Source organism: Oncorhynchus gorbuscha, linkage group LG19, assembly GCF_021184085.1.
Source record: "Oncorhynchus gorbuscha isolate QuinsamMale2020 ecotype Even-year linkage group LG19, OgorEven_v1.0, whole genome shotgun sequence".
Classification (NCBI taxonomy): domain Eukaryota; kingdom Metazoa; phylum Chordata; class Actinopteri; order Salmoniformes; family Salmonidae; genus Oncorhynchus; species Oncorhynchus gorbuscha.
In genome coordinates this window covers 10,888,599-10,910,409 of record NC_060191.1, presented here as the reverse complement: position 1 = coordinate 10,910,409, position 21,811 = coordinate 10,888,599, and the positions used below count along the sequence as shown (strand labels likewise).

General features: G+C 43.3%; 1 protein-coding gene across 2 annotated transcripts in view; it reads right to left on the bottom strand.

The window, feature by feature from the left end:
* Positions 1-11,195: 11,195 nt before the first annotated feature.
* The window catches only part of LOC124006239 (G protein-activated inward rectifier potassium channel 4-like), a 31,354-nt gene continuing 20,738 nt past the window's right edge, over positions 11,196-21,811 (bottom strand). For both annotated transcript variants that reach the window (XM_046316126.1, XM_046316128.1), the window contains 2 exons: positions 19,420-20,299; positions 11,196-12,282 (listed from right to left, as the gene is read on the bottom strand). In XM_046316126.1, the coding sequence (XP_046172082.1) occupies positions 11,927-12,282; positions 19,420-20,299 (1,236 nt within the window). In that variant the 3' untranslated portion in view covers positions 11,196-11,926. The remainder of the gene's footprint in view (positions 12,283-19,419; positions 20,300-21,811) is intronic.

Here is a 21,811-nt window from a genome sequence, read left to right as displayed (position 1 = left end):
TGATGTCCCAGATGTGCTCAATTGGATTCAGGTCTGGGGAATGGGCGGGCCAGTCCATAGCATCAATGCCTTCCTCTTGCAGCAACTGCTGCAGGAACTGCTGACACACTCCACATGAGGTCTAGCATTGTCTTGCATTAGGAGGAACCCAGGGCCAACCGCACCAGCATATGTTTTCACAAGGGGTCTTTTTCATTTAAAAAAATCTGATTTGCAAAACTATCTGGAATCATTAAAACAAATGCAAAACAAAATGTCTATTTAATTTGGTATAATGTGGATTTGTGTTATTATTATTTATATTTTTTCCTTTTCCTTATTTCTTTGTGTAATCCCTCTGGCTATTCTGTTTTTTTTTGTGTTTTGCATGTTACTGTTTAATAATAATAAAAAATGAATATATACAAATTTGAACCCCACTCTATAAGTGACATGTATTCATGGGTACCAAGAGAAGCCAGGCTTCCCCAAAAATTTGACCAAGAAAAAAAATAAGAACACATAAAGTAATATATCTTTCGTCTCTCTGTGTTTCATAATTTTCCTTCAATTCGCAAGAGGCTGGCTGAATGTATCTCATCAGAGAAAGCATCTGAGTGAGCAAAACAGTGCCCCTCTGTCTCTCTACGTGTAGCCCACCTATCTGATGCTGTCTGGTCCAAACGAGTATGACATTGTTGCTGAATTAAATGCAAGGGAAGCCAGCAAGCATTTGACCTCCCTTGATAAATAAAGTTGAACAAATTAGCTAATCAGTGTTGAGCTCAACTGTGAATGGTCCTGGTGCACCTAAAAAAAAGTGTCAAGGGAAGCCAGCTTGGATTTTTCTGTCACCTATCAAATCACATTTATTCCTTTTTTATTTAACCAGGTAGGCTAGTTGAAAACAAGTTCTCATTTACAACTGCAACCTGGCCAAGATAAAGCAAAGCAGTGCGACAAAAACAACACAGAGTTACACATGGGATCAACAAACGTACAATCAATAACACAATAGAAAAATCTATTTATAGTGTGTGCAAATGTAGAAGATTAGGGAGTTAAGGCAATAAATAGGCCATAGAGGTGAAATAATGACAATTTAGCATTAACACTGGAGTGATAGATGTGCAGATGATGATATGCAAGTAGAGATACTGGGGTGCAATAGAGCAAAAAAGATAAATAACAATATGGGGATGAGGTAGTAGGGTGGGCTATTTACACATTGGCTGTGTACAGGTGCAATTCTCAGTTTGCTGCTCTGACAGCTGATGCTTAAAGTTGGAGAGGGAGATATAAGACTCCAGCTTCAGTGATTTTTGCAATTCGTTCCAGTCATTGACAGCAGAGAACTGGAAGGAAAAGCCTCCAAAGGAGGTGTTGGCTTTGGGGATGACCAGTGAGATATACCTGCTGGAGCGTGTGCTACAGGTGGGTGTTGCTATGGTGACCAGTGATCTGAGATAAGGCAGAGTTTTACCTAGCAAAGACTTATAGATGGCCTGGATCCAGTGGGTTTGGCATTGAATATGTAGCGAGGGCCAGCCAATGAGAGACTACAGGTCGCAGAGGTGGGTAGTATATGGGGCTTTGGTGACAAAACGGATGGCACTGTGAAAGACTAAATCCAGTTTGCTGAGTAGAGTGTTGGAGGATATTTTGTAAATGACATCGCCAAAGTCAAGGATCAGTAGGATAGTCAGTTTTACGAGGGTATGTTTGGCAACATGAGTGAAGGAGGCTTTGTTGCGAAATAGGAAGTCAATTCTAGATTTAATTTTGGATTGGAGATGCTTACTGTGAGTCTGGAAGGAGAGTTTACAGTCTAACCAGACACCTACGTATTTGTAGTTGTCCACATATTCCAAGTCAGAACCATCCAGAGTAGTGACGCTAGTCGGGCGTGTGTGGGTAGCAATCGGTTGAAGAGCATACATTTAGTTTTACTTGCATTTAATAGCAAGAGGAGGCCACAGAAGGAGTGTTGTATGACATTGAAGCTCGTTTGGAGGTTTGTTAACAGTGTCCAAAGAAGGGACAGACATATACAGAAATACATGCAGTGCATTCGGAAAGTATTCAGACCTTTTGACTTTTTCCACATTTGGTTACGTGGGAGAAAATAAAAATTGGCTATTCTTCTGAACTGTTCAAACAGATTCTTGGGAACAAAATTCCAAACGGTGTACTTGGATGGTGTACTATTCTAAAATTGACAAAATATTTCTTTCCCTCATCAATCTACACACAATACCCCATAATGACAAAGCAAAAACGTGTTTTTAGAAATACAGTAGAGTACAGTAGAGCACAAACTCTACTGTGCTGTACTCTAGTGTGCTCCACTTTGCTGTACTGTAATTCCCAAATTTGCGAAGCATAGAAATCTATGATTGTTTCAGATTTGGTCTTGTCCGGACAAAACATATGTGGCCTTGTTTAGGGGCGGAACTCATTACAATAATATGCAAAATAAGGATATTGCATAGTTCTACCTTTGTGTACCTATTCAGGATACAAAAATACAAAACACATAAGACATATTTTTCTGCATTTTATAAACACAAATCTAATATGCTTTTATTGTAATTTTTGCTCAGCATCAGACTAATTTGTTGCTTCAGTTGCACTTCTCCATTTGGATGAGAATTCATGAGGGCATTCTATCAGCTCTAACTGGTGCGTAGCAACTTTTTTCCAGTACTTTTCTCGGGGTAGCCTACTTTTCTACAGTAAAATGCTAGATTAACTTCAAACAAACATTCTAAGCTCATGTTAGCCAAATAGAGTTGCGCTTCTGTTGTCATCTGATGAAAATTAAGCTATTTTCTGCAGAATGTGTTGCACTGATGTATTTTCTGTAAAGTAATATGATAGCTGCACGCCCCTGATCTCTCTATTGAAGCAAAAAAAAACACTGACTTTCAATATAAAATGTTGGTGAAATATTTTAAAACGCAGATTTTTTTATGGTCTGCATTTTGAAAATGCAGATTTCTGAACTATTCAATCCATTTCAGAATAAGGCTGCAACATAATGTGGAAAAAGTCAAAGTGTCCGAATGCACTGTACAGAAAGAACTTGAATTGTTGCAGCTGTTTGTATTGTTGTCCTTCGGTGGCTAGCTAGCTACCTAAAATTGTCCCTTTCCTAAATTAGCCATGGATAGAGATAGGGATTTGTATTTGTGGTTTTACTTAATTCTCCCTACTGGCCAATGATTATAACAGCGTTTCTGATTCAACCATTAATACATACATTGTTGTGCCCCTGGCCTGAGAGAAATGCCATCAGTGTATGCTCTGCAAGCAATGAAAGCGTGGCAAGAGTGTGTGTGGTGAAAATATAGACAGGGTTATGTACAGCGAGGAAGAAGAAGAGCCGAGTGTAGTGGGAAGATGTGTGTTTATTAAGAATTGGGCCAAGTACAAACCCTATTCGACTGACTCTGATGGCTCAGAAATTGAACCTGAGGAGCGTGAGGATGAATTACCTGTGGTGGCAGGTGTGATGAAGACCTCAGAGTCTCGCCCCAATGGTCATCCAAATGATGATTCGGGCCCAGAATGAGAGACATTTTTGGAGAAAGTGGATCCCTGCCTTTTGGCTGATAGTTGTCTCAGGCTGGGTAGAAAATAGGTTGGGTACTGTTAAATTGGTGAAGGTAGCTCGAAGTGGACTTGTGATTATTTTCTGTATTTCTTCTATCCAGAGGGAGCATCACGTGACTAGGGACAAGATCTGTGACTTGCTTTGCTCTCCAGAGCAGTGCGCCTTTGAAAAGAGTGATTACTGGGGTGATGTTAAGTGTTGTAGAGCAACTGAAATTGAAAATTCCCTGTGTCAGTGACGCCTGCCGTTTTGTGTGACGCAGACCCGGTGGCAAGCGTGGTGAAACTGAGAAGACACTGTCTTTCCTTTTGGGTTTTGAAGCAGAGTCTTCACCTGACAAAGTCATGTTAGGATATATCAGTCAACATTGACGGCTTTTGTGCCAAATCCACTAAGGTGTTTCAGATGCCGAGCTTATGGTCATATTGTAGCAGTGTGTAGGAGGGAGATTCAGAGATGTGAGAAGTGTGAAGAGGGCATGGGACAAAGTAATGTGTAGTATCGGTGGAAAAAACTGTGTCAATTATGGGGGTGCCCATGTTGCTGGGGATCAGAAGTGACCGGTGTGAGAGAGACAGTTTGAGATTGCCAGGGTCAGAGTAGAACAGAAGGTGTCATATACTGAGGCAGTGAAGAGAGTAGAGGATGATTTGTCAAGGGTGAGTAGTAGGCTTAGGCCAGTACAGAGTGATACAAATTTGAGCTTCAGTAAAGTTAACTTCTTAGCATTCATTGCCATGGTTATCAATTGTACCTCAGAAATGGAACGTAAATCACAGAAACATTATTTTGTGGTGGCAGTTGCGGAGAAGTACTTGGGTGTACAGAAGAGTTACAAGGTGTTTTGAATGAAAGAGTCCCGTCCGCCCAAGCCATCGGCCTGGTGTAGGATCAGTTAGGGTCAAAGTAGTGGAATGGAGTGGTGATTTGTATGCATTTATGAAATAGTGGTATATGTAGGTGGAGGGTTAGTTGGTTGCAATTCTTTCCTTTTTCCCCTCCTTTTACATTTTTCTATCACAAAATGTAACAGGATTGAACACACACTACTGTACAGTAGGCGGCAGCATGCAAACAAAATGTGCAAACTCCATGATACCAAAGAATAAGTAATCAAGATTTTAAATGATGTTTTTGTCAAATACTATAATTATTTGAGCTTCATGTGGTCAATTTGCGGCGTACAAATGATTTATAATAATGTTCCAGCCCCCCGACCATCCACTCAAATCATCCCGTGGCTGAATGTAGTTGATGACCCCTGCCATAGGGACTATGGTGACGACATACAAGATATCGAAAAGTTGTTCTCCATGGATATTCAATTGCATTTAGTGTCAATTCTAACGATCCAACTGAATTTTTTCTTTAAGATTATATGCATTCTTAGACACTACACGTAGGCCACTGGCTTCTGATTTAGCTCTGTGTGAAGGAGCCTATCCTCGGCTTTACCCTTCTGACTACAATGCATTAGAGTTATTGAATCGTTCTTTTGATTTAACTGAGGGGAACTGATCAAAATGTGAAACGCTCTACCTTAAACAACTGATCCTTGATTCTGATACGGTTTTGGAAACCTTGAACACTCAACTTATTTATCACCCCCAAAAAACTTTACAAATGAACTGGAAAAGATACACTGGCTACTGTTCGATGTTTTACCACAGATTTCCACCAAGGTTTTTTGTGTAGCACAGCTTCAAGACAAGGTTTTTTGTGTAGCACAGCTTCAAGACAAGGTTTTTTTGTGTAGCACAGCTTCAAGACAAGGTTTTTTGTGTAGCACAGCTTCAAGACAAGGTTTTTTGTTCCCAAGTTACCATTTGTAGTTCAGGTCAATGTGCAACGCAAAATACCTCTGTGGGATTCTGTGTTAAAACAGCAGACAGTAAGTGTATCTGTCACGCCTACTCCTGCTCCCTCCGGCTCTCAACGGCACCTGTCTACTGACCACTGGTCCTGACAACCCACATTGTGCACACCTGGCAATCATTGCACACACCTGCTCCCCATAGTTAGCACACCTGGACTTCATCACCACCCTGATTACGCTCCCTTACCAACCTTAGTCATCAGGCAGCATTGGTTCTGGTTTCATGTTTAGACCCTTCTCTTGATTTGTCACACACCATGGCCACCATCATTATTAAACTCACCCTCTGCTTCCTGACTCCCAGCAGTCACAATAGTGTTCAGAAATCTGCATTTTCAAAACGCAATAAATGCATTTTCAAAACATCAATAAATCTGAACCCCCCCCCATCTGATCATAGAGTGATCAGGGGTGTGCAACTATTGTTCTCCTTCACAGAAAATGCGTTAGTGCAACACATTTGGCAGATAATAACTTCATTTTCATCAGATGACAACAGAAATTAAATGCTATTTGGCTAGCAGCGACAAGTAAACTAACTTACAATTAAAAGGCAAGGTTTTTTTCGTTCCAAAAACAACGCATTATATTTATGTTAATCATAGAAAGAATGTAGCCAGCTACATTTCCTAATGTTTAAAAAAAAAACTTTATTTAACTAGGCAAGTCAACAGCCTAGGACCAGTGGGTTAACTGCCTGTTCAGGGGCAGAACGACAGATTTGTACCTTGTCAGCTCAGGGATTTGAACTTGCAATCTTCCAGTTACTAGTCCAACGCTCTAACCACTAGGCTACCCTGCCACCCCAAGTTGATCATGCATTTCACCAGAGGATAGTAGGCAACAACGAAGAAATATACCAGAGGTACACGTTGGTGAATTCTCATCCGACTGGAGAAATGCAAGTCAATCACAGTATTTGTCTGGTGCCAAGCAGAAATTACAATAAGCATTGTAGCAAGATATTTCTTGCTGAAAAAAGGCAGAATTCTGCACTAACGTGACACCTGAAAACTATTTGTGTGCTATGAAAGTATAGTTTAGGGAAGTTTCCAAATGCATATTGCATGCAAGGATTACGAGGGCGTGTGGTATATGGCAAAAATACCATGGCTAAGGGCTGTTCTTAGGCATTTCACAATGCGGAGTGCTTGGATACAGCCCTTTGGTAAAACACCACAAACCCCAGAGGTGCCTTATTGCTATTATAAACTGGTTACCAATGTAATTAGAGCAGTAAAAATAAATATTTGGTCATACCCGTGGTATACCACAACTGTCTGTAATGGGTGCATGTCAGTGGAAGGGAAGTCAGGCGCAGGAAAATGAACTTGGTATAAACGGAGTCGTTTAATAAGTGCTCATAAAACTCCCAAAACCAAAATATACAAAAAAATATATATATATAAGTTGTCACGCTTTGGTCTTAGTATTTTGTGTTTTCGTTATATATTTGGTCAGGCCAGGTTGTGACATGGGTTTATTTTGTTGTGTTTCGTATGGGGGTTTTAGTAGGCATTGGGATTGCGGCTGAGTAGGGGTGTCTAGCATAGGCTTGGCTGCCTGAGGCGGTTCTCAATCAGAGTCAGGTGATTCTCGTTGTCTCTGATTGGGAACCATATTTAGGTAGCCTAGGTTTCACTGTGTGTTTTGTGGGTGATTGTTCCTGTCTCTGTGTTTGTTTTCACAAGATAGGCTGTATAGGTTTTCACATTTCGTTTGTTGTTTTGTAATTTAAGTTATTTCTTGTATCGTACATATTTTGAATTAAAGAACATGAGTAACCACCACGCCGCATTTTGGTCCGACTCTCTTTCGACAGACGAACGCCGTTACAGAATCACCCACCCCACCCGGACCAAGTGGCGTGGTAACAGGCAACAGCGGCAGCAGGAGCAGCGCGACAAGAATTTCTGGACTTGGGAGGAAATCCTCGACGGGAGAGGACCCTGGGCTAAACCAGGGGAGTGTAGCCGCACCGAGGTGCAGCGAGAGAGGGACTGGACATGGGAGGACGAACTGGACGGTGAAAGACCTTGGGATCAGCCTGGAGAATATCGCCGCCCCAAAGAAGAACTGGAGGCGGAGAGAGCTGAGAGGCGCTGAGAGCTGAGAGGCGCTGGTATGAGGAGAAGCAACAGCGGCAGCAGGAGCAACAATATAGGGACTACACTACTTGGGAGGAAATAGACAGGTGGGCGGTCGACCCAGAGAGAGTGCCGGAGCCCGCCTGGGATTCGCTGGAGCAGTGCGAAGAGGGTTATAGGAGAATGGAGTTGGAGAGACAAGCACGACGGTGCAGAAGAAAGCCCGAGAGTCAGCCCCAAAAATGTATTGGGGGGGGCTCAGGGAGAGTGTGGCAGAGTCAGGAGTCAGACCTGAGCCAACTCTCCCTGGTTATCGTGAGGTGCCAAAGAGGAGACCAGAACCAGAGCCGGTGTTGGAGGTGAGCGAAGCAGAGACTGTGAAGGAGTTAATGGGGAAAGTGGAGGAGAGAGTAATGAGAGAGTTGCTAGTATGGTGCTTTAGGTACGATATTCGTCCGATGGAGCGTGTCGGGGATTTGATGGCACCTGGGTCAGCGCTCCATACTCGTCCTGAGGTGCGTGTTAGTCAGCTGGTGAAAATTGTGCCAGCCTCACGCACTAGGCCTCCTGTGTACCTACCTAGCCTTGCACGTCCTGTGCCAGCCCTGCTCTCAGGCTCTCCAGTACACCTTCACGGTCCAGTCCATCCTGTGCCACCTTCACACACCAGTCCTCCGGTGGCAGCTCCCCGCACCAGGCTTCCTGTGCGTGTCCTCGGTCCAGTAGCACCAGTTCCAGCACCACGCACCAGGCCTTCAGTGCGCCTCGCCTGTTCAGCTCAGCCAGAGCCTTTCTCCTCTCCAGTGCTGTCAGGTCTCCCACCTGTCTAGCGCTGTCGGAGCCTCCCGCCTGTTCAGCGCAGCCAGAGCTTTCATCCTCTCCTGCGCTGCCGGAGTCTCCCGCCTGTTTAGCGCAGCCAGAGCTTTCCTCCTCTCCTACGCTGCTGGAGTCTCCTGCCTGTTTAGCGCAGCCAGAGCTGCCAGTCTGCATGGAGCAGCCAGAGCTGCAAATCTGCATGGAGCAGCCAGAGCTGCCAGTCTACATGGAGCAGCCAGAGCTGCCAGTCTGCATGGAGCAGCCAGAGCTGCCAGTCTGCATGGAGCAGCCAGAGCTGCCAGTCTGCATGGAGCAGCCAGAGCTGTCAGTCTGCATGGAGCAGCCAGAGCAGCTAGATCCGCCAGTAAGCCAGATTCTTCCAGATCTGCCAGTCAACCAGACTCTTCCAGATCTGCCAGTCAACCAGACTCTTCCAGATCTGCCAGTCAACCAGACTCTTCCAGATCTGCCAGTCAACCAGACTCTTCCAGATCTGCCAGTCAACCAGACTCTTCCAGATCCGCCAGCCAGCCAGGATCTGCCGGAGCCAACTACCTGCCTGAGCTTCCTCTCAGTACTGGGCTTCCTCTAAGTACTGAGCTTCCCCTCAGTCCCGGGCTTCCCTTCAGTCCCGGGCTTCCCCTCAGTCCCAGGCTTCCCCTCAGTCCCGAGCTTCCCCTCAGTCCCGAGCTTCTCCTCAGTCCCGAGCTCCCCCTCAGTCCCGAGCTTCCCCTCAGTCCCGAGCTTCCCCTCAGTCCCGAGCTTCCACCTCAGTCCCGAGCTGCCCCTCAGTCCAGTGGGGTCCTTGTTGAGGGTTATTAGGCCAAGGTCGGCGGCGAGGGTCGCCAATCAAAGGACGTGTTACAGGGGGACTAAGACTTGGTTGGAGTGGGGTCCACGTTCCGAGCCGGAGCCGCCACCGTGGACAGACGCCCACCCGGACCCTCCCCTATGGGTTTAGGTGTGCGGCCATGGAGCAGCCAGAGCTGCCAGAGCTGCCTCAGGCTTGGCTGCCTGAGGCGGTTCTCAATCAGAGTCAGGTGATTCTCGTTGTTTCTGATTGGGAACCATATTTAGGTAGCCTAGGTTTCACTGTGTGTTTTGTGGGTGATTGTTCCTGTCTCTGTGTTTGTTTTCACAAGATAGGCTGTATAGGTTTTCGCGTTTCATTTGTTGTTTTGTAATTTAAGTTATTTCTTGTATCGTACATATTTTGAATGAAAGAACATGAGTAACCACCACACCGCATTTTGGTCCGACTCTCTTTCGTCAGACGAACGCCGTTACATAAGTGGGTACAAAACCCGTCGCACCCCGACACATGACTTGCATATAACATACAATTTAAACAATCTCCGACAAGGACATGAGGGGAAACAGAGGGTTAAATACACAACATGTAATTGATGGGATTGGAACCAGGTGTGAAGGAAGACAAGACAAAACCAATGGAAACTGAAAAATGGATCAGCGATGACAAGAAGGTCTGTGGACGTCGAGCACCGCCCGAACAAGGAGAGGGACCGACTTCGGCGGAAGTCGTGACACTGTCAGACCGTGGTATACCACAGGGATCAAATCACTTAGTTTATAATAAAGGTTATACAACACATGGGTCTAATACTGAATCCTGATTGGTTAAAACCTCATTCCAGCCGATGTCTATTCCACTAATACCACCAGCTAAATCTATGACTTTAAAATGGCTATTTACAACGTTCCTCTCTCTAACTGCGCAATCCACTGTCTCATCAACCCAGCCAGGCAATTTATAAACTCTCCACTATAAAAAGCATCTAGACATTATCTCACATTTCTTTTAGACTAACATTTAGTTTTCAACAGCAGAGATTTATATTAACATTGCTGTCTGACATTTGCAAAATTGTTTCAATATTCCCATTCGATGTAGCATGCACAGTAATGAACGTGTTGGGATGAGACAGACAGGCAGGCAGCTTTTCTCAGCCAGTCGAAATCATGAATCAGCATAATGTTTTATGGATGTATACAAATAAATATCAATAGAAAACAGGTCAAACGAACTGAAGTGCAGCTCGGTTGCAGTCTGTCCAGCTTCAGTTTGAAGAGATTGTGTTAGATGTGTTGTTGGCTAGCTTCTCTCAACAACAGTGTCCTGATGAGAGAGCACATTTTCTATGTCAGGTGAAATCGCACACCATTAGCTCATTGTTATGGATGTATCCAAATAAATGGCATTATCATGGCTGAGGTGGTCTACGCCACTCGGCTTCGCCTCGTACACATTGACCGCAATGTGGTCAATGGTTCAAATGAGCTACCTCTGCCCTGGACTACATGACAACAATTTGTATAACATGTAGTATGCCTGTCACCTTAGCGATCACATGTAGGACTTTGATTGTGTATGATTTGATTTATGTATAATTTGATTTCTATGTGATTTGACGGTATTATGTCATTTTGCTTTCAGTGGCAGTGCAGTATTCCTTGTTTACAATTAGAATGGGTGCAGTTTTAAGGGACCCCTGCTGCTTCATTATGATAAACACACCTTTCATCATACTTGACAATATCACAATTTGCTTGTGTTTGGGTTAATGATTAATGACTGACATATATGATTACATAACAATTTAGACTGATTATTCCCTTCCCTTCATATTTTTCTTATCAGGCTTGGAAGAAGTTGGAGAGAGACCCGAGAGGACCAGGTTGTGCTTGTCATGACGTTCTACAGCCAGTAGAGGGAAGTATGGCAGAACTTCCTCTAAACACCTGTCAACCTCTAAAAACCTATCTGTGTCGATGTAAAATGAAAAAATAAACAAAAAAGGCTTCAATCATTTCAATTTCTATGATAAGCGCTCAATTATTTATTAGGTTGTTGGCAACGCATACTAATATCAAACCCTTCCAAAATGCCTTGAACAGAACCATTTGTGAAGCCAACAAAATGGTGCAAGAAATCCAAACCATAACTTTAAACAATTCATTCAAAGGCAAAGGCCTTTCATACTTAGTGATTTAAGATTTGAATAAAAGGTAAATAGTAATTCACGAAAATGAACACATGTAAGAAAAATGTGAGTATCAAAATACTTGAAATGGATGGGCATTTGGCCAGGCCTCCTTTAATTCATCCTCTTTTAGTCATTCTTACACACATCTAGTCTAGTACAAAGTATTCAATCATTTACATCCCATTACTTGAAACTTTTAAAATCATATTCACCCAGTTATCCAAGTTGTTTTAGATCAGAATATTGGCACTAAATGCTGTATTAAAGAAATTATGAGTCAGAGTGAAGACTTACTTTTGGTCCCTCTAATAGCAGTCAAAAACTATAGGATATCATAGTTTATGTTCGACACTTCATCAGTTGATGAAGTTTGATATCAAAGCCATTTGAGACATTGAGTCACTTGCACAAGTACTTCTTGCCTATCTTCATGATGTTGAGGTTTTTAAATCTTGCCTCTTGTAGCCTCTGTTCCATGTATGAGCTTGTTTTAAACCAGTGAGCAGGATCATCCGATGACACGGTCTGTGTTTTCACCAATGCACACTCATTCATGCCCATCATCCATCCTGTTAGCATCCCCATTGCTAACGTTATCCCCCTCTCCATGCCCTATCGCCTCCACATCTTCCTCCCCACTGTCTTCCTCCTTCTCTGGATGTGGTGGGGGCGGCTCCAGGACTGGAGGTGGGGACCGGGGAGGTAGGGTGATAGCCTCTCCCTTCTTGGCCAGCTCGACTAGCTCTCGGGCAGAGGAGGTGGGGGTCGGGGTAGGGTAGGTGTGGTGGAAGGATTCATAGTCCACCTCGTAGAAGCCCTCCTCTAGGGAGAGCACAGGGGTGAAGCGCTCCCCCCACATGACCTCTGAGTCTAGGTAGGAGCTGCGCGCCTGGCATGTCATTCCTGGCGGGAAAGAGAAGGGGGAGGGAGACAGACAATACTGACATGAAATAGAGGATAGGAACTTTAAATGACTGTGTGATTGGGTATGATCTAAATGTTTATTTTAAAGCCCTTGTCATGGAACTATACTAAGACCTGGACTCAAGCTGCGTTGTTGTGATTTGTGGATCTAATTAAGATTCACTATGCTTTGTCTCCTCTACTTTAAATGAGCTGTACTCCTTTCATTGAACAAACATTTTTGGAAATAGGCTGAAGAGTGGTTCTAATACAGAGATGTGCATCTTCTCTTTCAATCACACACATGTACACACATCAAACACACAGATGCAGAAACACATACAGATAAATAGATAAACACACACAAACACCTTTCTGAATATATATCTGTGGATTGCCTATAGAAAGCTTGTGAGCATTTTCATCCGATGCTCAAGTGAACCTTGAAGAGCCACATCAATTACAGTACATATTATCCACAGGAATGCTGAAACAAACCAACTGACTATGCACAGCCAGCACCAGGGGTATATCAAAGCAGACAGACCAATGTACAAACACACACACACACACACTAAGAGAAGTAAGGGGTTCCGGGTTGGATGATTCACAACCTTATGATGTATCAACAGTTATTTTTTTCAGCAGCCATAATGTAAATATATACTGTATATCTTAATTTGCATTTCACCTGCAGCAAATGTATTAAATTATAATGATATAGCTGTAATTCTTTGAATGTAAACAGCACGCTAAATGAATAAGAAAAATACTGGCAATTCAATGGTATCATGTATACAGTGGGATACCTACATACTGTGCCTGATGATGATATTTAATATACAATTAACATACCGATAAGCCTACGTATTTTCATGAAGCATTTAGAAAAATGAAACAAAGCCTTTGAGCATTGTGTGAATAAGAGATAAAAGTAGCTGTCACCCCTTCTGCCGCCCCGGCGTTCGACGTCGCCGGTCTACTAACCACCGGTCCTGGCAACCCATATTATGCACACCTGACAACCATCATTACGCACACCTGGACTTCAGTACTTTGATTACTTCCCTTTTATTTAGCCCTCAGTCTTCAGGCAGTCTTGGTTTTCATGCCCAGTACGCTACTCTTGTTTTGTATATCATCATGTTCTTTCTTATTAAACTCACCAACTGCACTTGTTTCCTGACTCCCTGCTCCCATTCTTTAAGCACCTGAGAGATTAAAACCTCTTGAATCTAGGGGGCACGATTTTCATTTTTGGAAAAATAACGTTCCCAAAGTAAACAGACTATTTTGTCAGGACAAGATGCTAGAATATGCATATAATTGACAGCTTAGGATAGAAAACACTTTAAAGTTTCCAAAACTGTAAAAATATTGTCTGTGAGTATAACAGAACTGATATTGCAGGCGAAAGCCTGAGAAAGTGACTCTTATTTAGAAACCTCTGCGTTCCTATGCGTCCCTATTGAGCAGTGAATGAGATATCAACCAGATTCCTTTTTCTATGGCTTCCCTAATGTGTCTAGTGTCACAATACATAGTTTCAGGCTTTTATTTTGAAAAATGAGCCTGAACGTCAACATTGCGTCAGTGGTCAGCTGGAGTCTCTCAGAGTGTTTTGTGCGTAAGAGACAAATGCGGCCATTGTTTCTCTCTTTCCTACTAAGAAGCCATCTGTCCCGGTTGATATATTATCGAATAGATATTTGAAAAACACCTTGAGGATTGATTATAAACAACGTTTGCCATGTTTCTGTCGATATTATGGAGCTAATTTGGAATATTTTTCGCCGTTGTCGTGACCGCAATTTCTGGTCGAATTCTCAGCCAAACGTGAAGAACTAACAGTGTTATTTCGGCTACAAAAATGAATAATATTTTTGGAAAAAAGGAACATTTGCTATCTAACTGGGAGTCTTGTGAGTGAAAACATCCGAAGCTCATCAAAGGTAAACAATTTAATTTGATTGCTTTTCTGATTTTCGTGACCAGGTTGCCTGCTGCTAGCTAGGCATAATGCTATGCTAGGCTATCGATAAACTTACACAAATGCTTGTCTTGCTTTGGCTGTAAAGCATATTTTCAAAATCTGAGATGACAGGGTGATTAACAAAAGGCTAAGCTGTGTTTCAATATATTTCACTTGTGATTTCATGAATATTAATATTTTCTAGTAATATTTATGTCCGTTGCGTTATGCTAATTAGTGTCAGTTGATGATTACGCTCCCAGATCCGGGATGGGTAGTTACAAGATTAACAGCAAACCAGTAAACTCTTTCCTACTTCAGGCAAATCCCACTTCAAGGCCTGATTGGGTTTGATCCCCAAGGGAAAAGAGAAAAACAACAAACTGTTGTCGATAGATTCAAAAACTTCAATAAAGCATCAGCTTTTAGTTTATCCTTTGACTAAACCGTCAATATTGACATGGGATACTGAGGAAAAAACAGCCCTTGCTGTGTGATGGATCAAACATTCTCCTTCTGTTAAATCAAAGTCTATATATTGAGTAGAATATCAAAACCAAATCTGAAGCAATAACACCCACACGGTCTGCATCCTCATAAACAAAATCGAAACTAAATTGCCTGCAGTATTATTTTATTTATTTAACCTTTATTTAACCAGGAAGGGCCCATTGAGATTAAAATCTCCTTTTCAAGAGCGCCCTGGCCAAGATAGGCAGCACTAAATCATTACAAAAAAATTACAGACAGACAACATGAAAAACTACAAGGAATCTAATAAAAACCATTGAATTCACAAAAGTATAAAACAGCAAATTAAAAACATTGACAGGTCAGGGAATCAGCCTCAAAATCCTTCATCAGTAATTTAAAAACACCAATCGGGACAAGTTCTTCCAGTCTAAAAGTATTTTGTAAGGTGTTCCAAGACGATGGCGCAGAGTACATAAATGCCCTTTTACCAAATTCAGTTCAGACATTTGGAACAGTTAGCAGGATAAAGTCCAGCGAACGAAGAGAGTACCCACCACATTTCTGAACAATAAAAATCCACAAATAAAAAGGTAGTAAACCCGAAATGGCTTTGTAAATAAAAGCATACCAGTGACTGAGCCTACGAGTGACTAGAGAAGGCCAGCCAACCCTGGTATACAAAGTGCAGTGGTGCGTCAGGGTTTTGCAGTTTAAAATAAATCTCAAAGTGCCATGGTAAAAGGTGTCAATTGATCTCAAACACTGAGCGGAAGCATTCATATATAAAATATCACCATAGTCTAGTAAAGGCATAAATGTAGCTGATACGAGCCTCCTTCTGGCTTCAATAGAAAAACAGGCCTTATTCCTAAAATAAAATCCCAATTTCAGCTTCAATTTATTTAAGTTGTTGAATATGCAATTTAAAAGAGAGGCAGTCATCAATTAAAATTCCAAGATATTTATATGAGGTTACAACCTCAATCTCCTTGCCCTGACAGGTAGTAATAGGTGAATGGTTCAGAGGTCTATTTCTTGCATTAGAAAACACCATTAGTTTAGTTTTGTCAGTATTGAGGATAAGCTTCAATTGACAAGGTATGTTGAACAGTATAAAAAGCAGTATGTCTTTGAGCAGTAGTTCAGTTCACTGCCCCCGCCCACTCCTGGCCTGAGAATCATTGACAGTGGGTGGGATGGAAAAGGGAATTGGGTCATTCCATGAAGAGTGCCTTTTGCGTCTCTTTGATATTTTAAGTAGAAATTGTGCATCAATATTGAATTTTAAAAGCATGTTATATTAAATGAAGTGCCCTTTAATATAGACCATATGGATAATTAAATTAATCCACATTTTAAAATGAGTAAAGGCTTGCTAATGTGCCAAAATCCAAAATCTGTCAACCCTGTCACTTCTAGGAAGATTTAACCCACTTATCCCCAAAATGTCTCCAAGTTTCATCATCATTATAAAGCCCTAGTCATTTCTGAAGATTATTATTCATTTCATATGACTAGTGATTCATTTAGGTCTATCCTGCATTTTAAGGTCAACCCTGTTACGTGAACTGAACTCTCATTTTAAAATGGTGAAACTATTCCCTTTTAAACAGAAACATTGAACATCTAATAGTCAAATCCTAGAGTAAAAGCAGGTGAGCTGATTCTAATCTTCTTAGCCATTTTCTGGTGTTTTGTGGTGGAAAACTGAAAGGGTCGATCATAACACGTCAACCCTGTTACCCATAGATAGGCAGGCTAGAAATGTTTTCACAAAACCATTTTTTTGTACAGCTTGCATTCAATTGCCACTCCATGTTGCACACAACAAGCCTCATTCCCCCTGTCACAGGGGGATTTATGGCTGATTTAAGAAGAAATGGTCAACCTGTCACGTTGGTATAAAGAGATTCAGGAGACAGACGCAGGAATGTGTAATAGGGTTTTGTATTTTACCCAAATTACTGTGTTCCGTGTAAAGGCACGGGGATGAAGACCAAACAAACACGTAACAAAACACAGGGTAGAAACTCAAAACAAAAGAGCGAGGAGCACCTCGAATAAATAGCACACTCAAACAATGATTTAACACACGGACGAGACCTGTAATCATCTGTGCATTCCACAAGGGCACGAAAGCCCAAAACACACAGCACAGATACTCACACGCACCAACGGACATGGTAACAATAATCAACCCCAGCATGGTGAACAAAGGGCACATACATACAAATACAATCAGTGGGAATAGGGACCAGGTGTGCGCAATGAAAGTTCCAGTGGGATCCGTGACACAACCCTGTTATGTTCAACTCTGTTACTTTATTTTGCACTTAATAAGCACTTACTATAGTGTATATATACAGTGCCTTGCGAAAGTATTCGGCCCCCTTGAACTTTGCGAACTTTTGCCACATTTCAGGCTTCAAACATAAAGATATAAAACTGTATTTTTTTGTGAAGAATCAACAACAAGTGGGACACAATCATGAAGTGGAACGACATTTATTGGATATTTCAAACTTGTTTAACAAATCAAAAACTCAAAAATTGGGCGTGCAAAATTATTCAGCCCCCTTAAGTTAATACTTTGTAGCGCCACCTTTTGCTGCGATTACAGCTGTAAGTCGCTTGGGGTATGTCTCTATCAGTTTTGCACATCGAGAGACTGAAAATATTTCCCATTCCTCCTTGCAAAACAGCTCGAGCTCAGTGAGGTTGGATGGAGAGCATTTGTTAACAGCAGTTTTCAGTTCTTCCACAGATTCTCGATTGGATTCAGGTCTGGACTTTGACTTGGCCATTCTAACACCTGGATATGTTTATTTTTGAACCATTCCATTGTAGATTTTGCTTTATGTTTTGGATCATTGTATTGTTGGAAGACAAATCTCCGTCCCAGTCTCAGGTCTTTTGCAGACGCCATCAGGTTTTCTTCCAGAATGGTCCTGTATTTGGCTCCATCCATCTTCCCATCAATTTTAACCATCTTCCCTGTCCCTGCTGAAGAAAAGCAGGCCCAAACCATGATGCTGCCACCACCATGTTTGACAGTGGGGATGGTGTGTTCAGGGTGATGAGCTGTGTTGCTTTTACGCCAAACATAATGTTTTGCATTGTTGCCAAAAAGTTCAATTTTGGTTTCATCTGACCAGAGCACCTTCTTCCACATGTTTGGTGTGTCTCCCAGGTGGCTTGTGGCAAACTTTAAACAACACTTTTTATGGATATCTTTAAGAAATGGCTTTCTTCTAGCAACTCTTCCATAAAGGCCAGATTTGTGCAATATACGACTGATTGTTGTCCTATGGACAGAGTCTCCCACCTCAGCTGTAGATCTCTGCAGTTCATCCAGAGTGATCATGGGCCTCTTGGCTGCATCTCTGATCAGTCTTCTCCTTGTATGAGCTGAAAGTTTAGAGGGGCGGCCAGGTCTTGGTAGATTTGCAGTGGTCTGATACTCCTTCCATTTCAATATTATCGCTTGCACAGTGCTCCTTGGGATGTTTAAAGCTTGGGAAATCTTTTTGTATCCAAATCCGGCTATAAACTTCTTCACAACAGTATCTCGGACCTGCCTGGTGTGTTCCTTGTTCTTCATGATGCTCTCTGCACTTTTAACGGACCTCTGAGACTATCACAGTGCAGGTGCATTTATACGGAGACTTGATTACACACAGGTGGATTGTATTTATCATCATTAGTCATTTAGGTCAACATTGGATCATTCAGAGATCCTCACTGAACTTCTGGAGAGAGTTTGCTGCACTGAAAGTAAAGGGGCTGAATAATTTTGCAAGCCCAATTTTTCAGTTTTTGATTTGTTAAAAAAGTTTGAAATATCCAATAAATGTCGTTCCACTTCATGATTGTGTCCCACTTGTTGTTGATTCTTCACAAAAAATACAGTTTTATATCTTTATTTTGAAGCCTGAAATGTGGCAAAAGGTCGCAAAGTTCAAGGGGGCCGAATACTTTCGCAAGGCACTGTATATTTCTTTATCCTCTTGAGATGGGAAAACAAGTTTTTATTCAATTGAAAATGTGCTCTTTATGACAGAATTAGGTTAAATCAAACATTTCTTTTGACCAAGTTACACTTCACAAAGGGCACCAAATTGGTAGAACGACCCAATTCAATCACCATTCCAACCTGAATTCCCTCAACGCCTTCTACTCGTTTAATTTCCCAGAGGCTGTACTATTGACAGGTTTAGGATTCTCTCACAAACACATAGACGGGCTTCCCTGGAGTCCCTCCTGTTTCTCACAGCAGCCAGAAGACCCTAATAGAGGATATTAGCATACAGGACAATGCTGTGGCCATTTAGGACAGTGTAATTGCAGTCCTTGTCAAGTGCATTCACAGCCAACGTTAATTGGTGATACCCTGCAAGTCTCAAGTTATTCCTGTCAACTGCATCCTCTTTATCCCACCAAGTGAATGAATGCTTATAAACAGGGTCACACAAACCTGCATTAGATTCTCATATTATATGTTAAAGTACCTGTAATTATAGTGTTATTAATGTTATTTTAATAATAATTTTCTACATCATTATGTTTACAATAAAAATCTCTCCAGGTAGAAGTTTGTCGGCACAGATCTAGGATCAGCTTACCCTCCACCAGAATGAATCTTCATCATTAGGCAGGAAATGCAAATCTGACCTTAAATTAGAAGAACCCACCTGTGGCTTCCACCATGCCCTCCAGGATGACCACTACCTCAAACTCCTCTCTCCCCAGCTGTTCCTGTGAGATTTCCCAGAAGGGACTGCCCTCGTTGAACTCGTGACAGATGATGAGTGGCGACACCAGGAAGAGCCTGTCGTCCCCCGTATCGAAGCCCACATTGATATCCGTCTGATTGAGAGGGATAAACTCCCCTTCCTTGGTCTGCTTGGAGTGGATCAGCTTGGCCCGGATGGAGGCCTCCACGATGTGTGAGTTCCTCAGGTCTCCGACCCTGAACATCAGACACAGCTTGCTGTCCCTCACAGAGATCACCGCCTTGTGGGAGAACATGAGAGTCTCGGCTCGCTGCTTGGGCTGGGAGATCTTGACGAACATGCATCCCACCATGAAGGCATTGACGATGGAGCCCAGGATGGCCTGGACTAAAAGCAGGAGAATCCCCTCTGGGCATTTATCAGTGATGACCCGGTAGCCGTAGCCGATGGTGGTCTCCGTCTCGATGGAGAAGAGAAAGGCGGAGACGAAGCCGTTGAGGTTGTTGACGCAGGGGATCCAGTCTCCATCGTCGGTGTGGTCCAGGTCTCCGCGGATGTAGGCGATGAGCCACCAGATGAGACCGAAGAACACCCAGGTGGTTGTGTAGACCAGGGTGAACACCAGCAGATTAAAGCGCCACTTCAGGTCCACCAGGGTAGTGAATATGTCTGTCATGTAGCGGTATTTCTCGCGCACGTTGCCGTGATGCACGTTGCACTTGCCGTCCTTCTCCACGTAGCGCTGGCGCGGTTTCCTCAGGGTACGTCCTGAACGGTTGGAACCTTTACCGCCCCCACCTTGCCTGCCGCCCACCAACATGGTCCGGTCTGTGGGCACCTGTGTGTTGTTCGTGTTAGAGAAAGAAAGAAAGAAAGAAAGAAAGAAAGAAAGAAAGAAAGAAAGAAAGAAAGAAAGAAAGAAAGAAGAGGTAAGTTTGTCATGTTTTGTCATTTATTATCATGTCTTGTCCCTGTGCTCCCCATTCTATTCGTTTCCCTCTGCTGGTCTTATTAGGTTCTTTCCCTCTTTCTATCCCTCTCTCTCCCCCTCCCTCTCTCACTCTCTCGCTCTCTCTTCTCTCTATCGTTCCGTTCCTGCTCCCAGCTGTTCCTATTCCCCTAATCATCATTTAGCCTTCCCACACCTGTTCCCGATCCTTTTCCCTGATTAGAGTCCCTATTTCACTCCTTGTTTCCCGTACCTGCCCTGTCGGTTCCTTGTTTAGTATTCACCGTGCTGTGTTTGTGTATCGCCCTGTCGTGTCGTGTTTTCCTCAGATGCTGCGTGGTGAGCAGGTGTCTGAGTCTGTCTGGTTCAAGTGCCTTCCCGAGGCAACCTGCTGTTCACCTGCTGTTCAAGATCGAGTCTCCAGTTTGTCCTCGTCATTTCGAGTGAAAGTTGTGTTTTTTTGATTGTGTTTACTTTACTGGATTAAAGACTCTGTTTTCGCCAAGTCGCTTTTGGGTCCTCTTTCACCTGCATGACAGAAGGAACCGACCAAGGAATGGACCCAGCGACTTCAGACGCTCGTTACACTGCCGTCGAGATCCAAGGAGCCATGCTCGGCAGACACGAGCAGGAATTGTCTGCTGCTCGCCATGCCGTGGAGAACCTGGCCGCTCAGGTTTCCGATCTCTCTGGACAGTTCCAGAGTCTACGTCTCGTGCCACCTGTTACTTCCTGGCCTGCCGAGCCTCCAGAACCTAGGGTTAATAACCCACCTTGCTACTCCGGGCAGCCCACTGAGTGCCGCTCCTTTCTCACGCAGTGTGAGATTGTGTTCTCTCTCCAACCCAACACATACTCTAGAGAGAGAGCTCGGGTTGCTTACGTCATTTCACTCCTTACTGGCCGGTCTCGAGAATGGGGCACAGCTATCTGGGAGGCAAGGGCTGATTGCTCTAACAAGTTCCAGAACTTTAAAGAGGAGATGATTCGGGTTTTTGACCGTTCAGTTTTTGGTAGGGAGGCTTCTAGGGCCCTGGCTTCCTTATGCCAAGGTGAACGGTCCATAACGGATTATTCTATTGAGTTTCGCACTCTTGCTGCCTCTAGTGAGTGGAACGAGCCGGCGCTGCTCGCTCGTTTTCTGGAGGGACTCCACGCAGTGGTTAAGGATGAGATTCTCTCCCGGGAGGTTCCTTCAGATGTGGACTCTTTGATTGCTCTCGCCATCCGCATAGAACGACGGGTAGATCTTCGTCACCGGGCTCGTGGAAGAGAGCTCGCATCAACGGTGTTTCCCTGCTCCGCATCGCAACCATCTCCCTCCTCTGGCTCAGAGACTGAGCCCATGCAGCTGGGAGGGATTCGCATCTCGACTAAGGAGAGGGAACGGAGGATCACCAA